Source organism: Hibiscus syriacus, unplaced genomic scaffold (assembly GCF_006381635.1).
Source record: "Hibiscus syriacus cultivar Baekdansim isolate YM2019G1 unplaced genomic scaffold, ASM638163v2 tig00112416_pilon, whole genome shotgun sequence".
In the NCBI taxonomy this organism is placed as follows: Eukaryota; Viridiplantae; Streptophyta; class Magnoliopsida; order Malvales; family Malvaceae; genus Hibiscus; species Hibiscus syriacus.
The window spans coordinates 218,533-225,748 of NW_024063328.1; the positions used below are offsets into that span (position 1 = coordinate 218,533).

General features: G+C 38.9%; 1 protein-coding gene across 1 annotated transcript; it reads left to right on the forward strand.

Moving 5' to 3' along the window:
• The first annotated feature begins 4,517 nt into the window (after positions 1-4,517).
• LOC120179444 (indole-3-acetic acid-amido synthetase GH3.6-like) lies at positions 4,518-6,677 on the forward strand. Its single transcript, XM_039185040.1, has 3 exons — positions 4,518-4,938; positions 5,045-5,970; positions 6,060-6,677. Exons 1-3 carry the CDS (start codon positions 4,616-4,618, stop codon positions 6,644-6,646), a joined length of 1,836 nt encoding a protein of 611 aa, XP_039040971.1. The 5' UTR covers positions 4,518-4,615; the 3' UTR covers positions 6,647-6,677.
• Positions 6,678-7,216: the final 539 nt, after the last annotated feature.

Consider the following 7,216-nt stretch of genomic DNA (forward strand, 5'->3'; position numbering starts at 1 on the left):
ACGGGTTGATGGAAGACTTGGGAGTTGTTCAAAGTCACATTAGTCTCTATTGTGACAGTCAGAGCGCTATTCACTTAGCGAAAAATCAAGTCTATCATTCAAGGACTAAGCATATCGACGTGAGGTATCACTTTGTGCGGGAGATCTTTGAAGAAGGAAAGATTCTACTTCAGAAAATTGTGACATCAGAAAATCCTGCAGATATGATGACCAAGGTGGTAATAGTAATCAAGTTCAATCATTGTTTGAACTTGATTAACATCTTGAAGGTATGAACACCTTCGGGTGTGTGGCGCTTGTGAGCGTAATTAGAGGCATTACAAATTTGGGGAGTTGAAGAAGTTGAGTAGGCTTGGTAATTTCAAGCCAAGGTGGAGATTTGTTAGACTTAGCTTGAAATTAAGTTGGCAAGTTGGAAATTTCATCTTGGTTGGTGGCCAACTTATTGGAAATTTCATCTTGGTTGGTGGCCAAACTTTGAATATGAGAATTTCATATTTGGTGGCTAACTTGTACACATTGAAAAATTCTTTGGTAGGTGGCCAACTTATTTTTCATGTTTGATCCCTAAAATATTAGGTTATTTATAAGTTTAGTCCTTAAAACTCAACTATAAATAGGCCTAAGTATTTCATTAGAAATCATCCCAAAAATAAGTTCTCTTTCTCTTGTATTCTTCATTCTCCCACTTTGAGAATTCTAAAGAATTCCATTTGTTATAATATTTGATGATAGTGAAGTTATCATCCGGTATGGTGCTCGAGGAGTAGACGATATTCTCGTCGAACCTCGTAAATTTGGTGTGTTCTCTTCTTTATTGTTTTTATCCGGTTTTTTCCATTGTGTTTCAATATTCAATAGTTTAGGTTTATTCGCTGTGCAATCTTTGGTGGTTTTGATCTTGACATTTTAGGTCAATTTTAAAACTACGTTCGTGTGAGAAATAACACGATTTTCCCAACAAATTTTATCGAAACAAATTCCATGGATAAACTGGTTGGAAATTACCAGGATATCTAAGGTAATATGATTCTTCCACAAGACCCATATACCACCAGAGAAACCCCTCGTCTCGACTCTAAAAGAAGAATCAAACCCTGTACTTCGGATATTCTTCTTAGCTTGTTCACCGCTCACCTTTAATTCTATCACGGCAACAATATCTGGTCTCTGGTTCTTCAAAACCATCTTGAAATGGCAATTAAAAACAAGGCCTAAAACACCTTGTGTATTCCAAAATAGGATTCTAACCATAACATACATAAAGGAATAGAGAGAATATAACCTTAGGCCTTACAAGGAGGTCCCTCATCCTGCTCAAACGAGGAATTCGTTCACCACTGTACTTGATAAGTACCAGCCAGCTGCTGTGGTTTTTCACTCAAACTTGCACTCGTGCTTGCTTTCGTAAGATCGGTGGAAAGGGAGTTAACCCATTCGGAGAGTCTCGGCTTAGCTATTTTAAGGCCATCATCCCCTCCAATTTTATTCCATTTCTTCACCGCTCCTTTTAAAACGGTAGCATTTCGAGACGTATTCTTGGCTCCTTTCCCAATCATGTTCATTCCATTTGTATCCTGGAGGATATTTCGATGGCTGTCTTCCTCAATTGTCACAACCGTGTGGGTTCCTCCTCTCTTGCTCGTACTAACCTGTACCGAGTTAACATTCGTCTCCACAACCACCATTCCATATTAGCCCCCTGATACCTTCCACACTTGTAGGCTTAGGATAAGCCATAGACTTAATTTTGTTCTGAGTAGTTTTCGGATTATCCAAACCACCATTATTTTTATCAGGCACTGTTACAGCAGGAACATGCACCTCTTTGCCCTTCGAACCCCTCGCGTGCTCCATAGGACGTTGTTCAACAATCACCCCCGATCGTCTAGTCACGCCCCGGACTTTCACCGGCGCTGCTTAATGCTTGAAAATCACCTTGCCCCTCCAGCTTTTCTTCCTCTAAACTAGTCAATGTTTCAAAGCAAGAACCCCCTCCACTAGCATTTCTTCTATCCATACCACCCTCAATAGCGCTTTTCTTTCCAGAATTAACATTCCTCCTTCTATTCATCACCTGCATCCATGAACCTTATGGTTCATTTGGAGTCGAGGATCCTTCAGCCTCCTTTACTTTTGCGTGGTCGTACATACCGCACTTGAAGCAAATGGTAGGTAGGCGGTAGGCCTTCATATTCCACTGATTGATACATTTCATCAATCCTTATCTCTGAAATTAATAGCTTATTAGCGAGTCTGGCAAAACGTCCTCGCTTCCCTTCAGTCGTATTATAATCTATTTTGACAATCTTACCTAGAGCACCTGCAATAGCCCTAAAAGGACTCTTCGTGTAATACCTATAAGGCAAACCTTGTAATCTCACCCAGGACAAAATCGTACTAGGATGATATTCGGTCGTGGAGAAATTTCTCAACGACGGTTACATCGTCAGATAACTCCCATACATCATCCAAGGTCCACCAGATAGAACGTTCACGTAATCATTCTCGAGAGCAAATCGAGCAAGAAAGTAATCATTGTCCAGGTCGACTAATTGAATTTCGCCAGCAGGTCTTCATAAAATTTGGATACGATTCAGGATAACATTGTATCCGATTCTCTTCCACAATAACCTGATGATGACAAATTTCGACAACTTCTCATCGATAGAGCTATGGACCCTTTCCGAAAAGACAATATTCGGAACAGATCCTTCCATTCCTATTTGGGCATCACCTTTTATGCAAATCAACATCAAGATCCTCTATGTAATTATCTGCCTGTCGCATTCTCGTATGCCCGGCCACCTTATCCCTAAAGGATAATTTATTAGTCATCTCGGTCGGCTGCTCTACAGCCCTCAACCCCGACCATTTCGGTATCTGAACCACAGAATCCCCCGGTTCCCCATTCATTATCGTGTCAACTCTTTCAACCTCCATACCATTCTGTACACGATCTGCCATAGGGATCCGATTGTCCTCATTCCTAGGCTTCTTTCCCAACTATGTATCCTCACCAGAAACCTCTTGAGCGGGACGCTTCAAACTGACCGTGGAGCCGCTTCGAACCGATCCATCCGGTGGACGGCCAGTCGCGTCGAGCGAGAAGGCAACAGTAGGGTTTCTTAACTTTTCGGAGAGCTTTATAGGGTTTTTTTTATTATTTAAAAAAAGTTGATAGCAAATTGAGTGAGTTAAAGCATAAAAAAAAGATTCAATTATTTTTTTAATAACATAAAAGTGAAACAAATCACGGGTTGAATTAATATTATTCAAAGCATTAAGATTTGGTCTATGGTTTTTATATTTTCCTTTCCATATATATGCTTCTTTACAGATCTACTCTACAAATCCAACTAATTATAGTCTATACATTAAAAGCTTTATACAAGTAGAAATGGTGGAAAGATAGGATAATGGAAGACAACATATTCGGAATTGTTCATTTTTCTTTTTTCCCTTTTTCACTTACAATATTTTCTCAACAATTTTTCTCGAGACGTTAAAAAATAAATAAATAAATAAAATATAAGGTTAATTTTGGTGTAATGTTAAGGGTCAAAGATTTGCATTACTTTCTATGTCTCCCACACTCCCCTCTATTGCTCACACATTCTCTCATCCCCAAAACCCTCACCAAGCACTATGCACTCCCCCACTCAAATTCTCCTCCCCACCAAGCATGGATGCCCACTTTCTTCTTCAATTTTCCTTTTCAAAAAACAATAAATAATACAAATTTTATTAGTCGATTAATTTAAATCGAGTATTGTAGATGTCCAATTTTAAAGTGATCCTCGTAATTTAATTTTCTCTATTTCCAGCGACAAGAATTATAATAAAAATCTTAAATTAATTGTGTTTTGATGTTTATGCATTGTATTCTAGTGTATGTTATTTAATGATTTTGGTTGGAAGGTGTCAATTTGAGTTATACTTGGAGAGTATGCATTATATATATATATATATATATATATATATATATATAAGAACATTTGTGAGACCAACATTAATAAAACTATGTTTTAACACAAATTGAAGAGAAAAAGTGAATCCCATTAGTTGGCATTCCATGAATCTGTTCTATGACACCCATGGTGATAAAAACTCATTTATTACAAATGAATGGGATAATATCTAAATTAATAAAAAAAAATTAATTATTTAATATTTTAAAAAAAGTCCATATTTTTTATCAATATTTTAAAAATGCTAATGGAGCATTATTGATGATGCATAAAAGTTATCACATATCAGATTTTTATTCGTCAAAAAGTGAATTGCGGTCAAACCCTTAGAGGCATTAAACTAGCATGGAAGGAGGTAGTAGTAAAGTTGGAATATTATATTGTGAAAAGTACCAAATCATTCAAGAAGATAATAGTTGGAGGACCGATTTGCATATTAACCCAAATGAATATATACAAATGAAAACTTAGCCAACTTCATAACTCCCTCTATATATACCCAACTCCTTCCTACTTTTCTCCTCGCACCAAATCTAAAACCAATTACTACATCTCTTCTACTATCTTTCTCTCTATCTTTGCACATAAAAAAGGCTTAAACCCTTTTTTTCCATTCAAAAGTGCAAAAAACAAAGATCATAATCATGCCAGAAACACCAAAGATCACGCAGAAACCTACAGATTACAGCCTGGAACTGAAGAACAAGAAAACCCTTCAGTTCATTGAGGATGTGACTTCAAATGCTGATGAAGTTCAAAGGAAAGTCCTGGAAGAGATTCTTGAACGTAATGCTCATGTTGAGTACCTGCAAACACATGGCCTCAATGGTCACACTGATAGAGGGAGTTTCAAGAAGATCATGCCTGTCATCACCTATGAGGATATCCAGCCTCATGTTGAGCGTATCGCCAATGGCGATACGTCTCCGATCCTTTGTTCCAATCCTATTTCTGAGTTCTTGACAAGGTTAGTATATGAAAATGAAACAACACTTTTGTTTCATGCATGTTGATTTCAGTGTTTTTGCCTGTTTTGGCTAAATGGGCAGTGTTGGTTTTGTTAACTGTTGCAGCTCGGGGACTTCAGGTGGGGAGAGGAAGCTGATGCCGACGATCGAGGAGGAGCTTGGGAGGAGGTCATTGCTCTACAGCCTATTGATGCCTGTTATGAGCCAATTTTTCCCTGGTCTAGACAAGGTCAAAGGGATGTATTTTTTGTTTATAAAATCTGAGGCCAAGACACCTGGTGGCCTTGTGGCACGCCCTGTGCTCACTAGCTACTACAAAAGCAGCCATTTCAAAGATAGACCATATGACCCTTACACAAACTACACCAGCCCAAATGAGACCATTCTTTGTCCCGATTCTTACCAAAGCATGTACTCTCAAATGCTTTGTGGACTTTGCCAACACAAGGAAGTCCTCAGGGTGGGTGCTGTTTTCGCCTCTGGCTTCGTAAGGGCCATCAAATTTCTTGAGAAACATTGGCGTCTCCTTTGTAATGATATAAGGACAGGTACCATTGATTCCCAAATCACTGACCAATCTGTCAGGGAGGCTGTTATGAACATCCTGAAACCTGATCCTAAACTTGCCGATTTCATCGAGGCCGAGTGTAGCAAAAGTTCTTGGCAGGGTATCATAACAAAGTTATGGCCTAACACAAAGTATGTGGATGTGATTGTGACTGGAACCATGTCACAGTATATTCCCACTCTTGATTACTATAGCAATGGCCTCCCTCTTGTCTGCACCATGTATGCATCTAGTGAATGCTACTTCGGTGTCAATCTTAACCCTCTTTGCAAGCCGAGTGAAGTTTCCTATACTCTCATTCCCACGATGGCCTATTTCGAGTTCTTGCCGATTCAAATGAACAATGGGGTTACTAATTCCATTTCTGTGCCCAAAACTCTCAATGAGAAAGAACAAGAACTGGTTGACCTTGTTGATGTTAAGCTTGGCCAAGAGTATGAGCTTGTTGTCACCACTTATTCAGGTGATTACACTCGGTTAATGTCGTAAGAATTTTAGTGTATTTTTTACTGGTTTGCATCTGACTGACTGTTGAAACCAACGCTTTTGCAGGCCTTTATCGTTACAGAGTCGGTGATGTGCTCAGGGTAGCAGGGTTCAAGAACAATGCACCGCAGTTCAATTTCATATGCAGGAAGAATGTGGTTTTGTGCATCGATTCGGACAAGACCAATGAGATTGAACTTCAAAATTCTGTGAAGAATGCAGTGAACCATTTGCTTCCGTTCGATGCAACGTTGGCCGAGTACACCAGTTATGCCGATACCACTACAATTCCAGGCCACTATGTGCTCTACTGGGAACTCAGTCTCAATGGTACCACCACAATTTCTCCCTCTGTTTTCAAGGACTGTTGCTTGACTATCGAAGAGTCCCTTAACAGCGTATACCGCCAAGGGCGTGTATGTGACAAATCAATCGGACCCCTCGAGATCAAGATCGTCGAACCAGGGACATTCGACAAGCTGATGGATTATGCCATTACCTTAGGTGCATCAATTAACCAGTACAAGACTCCGAGATGTGTGAAATTTGCTCCCATTGTCGAGCTTCTGAACTCAAGGGCCGTGTCTAGTTACTTCAGCCCTAAATGCCCCAAATGGTTCCCAGGACACAAGCAATGGGGCAGCATGAATTAAGTGGAATGAATGGAATAATAATACTCTTAAATGGTAACTTTTCAATGGAAGTTAATAAAAACTGTTTTTGTAATAATCTTAGGTAAAAGTTAAAATGGATCCATTCCAGATTAACCCCCCCTCATGATTTTATGTTCCTCTCTTGTAACCTTTGTTTAATATGCATAGCTACTTTGATTCAGCCATGTACAAAAACAGTTCATGTACTTCAAGGAAAGTTCTTCCCCCAAAAAAAAAATCACATTTTTATGGGAATTTGGTCTTCAGCCCATCAAAACAGTTTATCCTTTAAACTGAAATGGCAAACAAAAACCACCATAATCATCCACCTTTTTCCCCCATTATTTTCAAGAAAAAAAAAAGCAGACCAACTTTTTCTTCATCGCGTTTTATCCACTAACTATAAACTAATTAAACCACTGTTTTCTGAATGTTCAAACATGAAATGACACTTAAAAGCTCAAAGACACATCCCCTGGAATCTAATACCCGTGCAAAACCAAGTAGAGTAGCCTCAACAATGATACCCTTTTTCAGTGGACTAAAGAGAATCCAATTTCTGTCAAAAGA

Coding starts and splice junctions, on each gene's coding strand:
- LOC120179444 (XM_039185040.1), top strand. CDS start 4,616: ATGCCAGAAACACCAAAGATCACGCAGAAACCTACAGATTACAGCCTG. Junction 4,939..5,044: donor ATTTCTGAGTTCTTGACAAG/GTTAGTATATGA, acceptor TAACTGTTGCAG/CTCGGGGACTTCAGGTGGGG. Junction 5,971..6,059: donor TGTTGTCACCACTTATTCAG/GTGATTACACTC, acceptor ACGCTTTTGCAG/GCCTTTATCGTTACAGAGTC.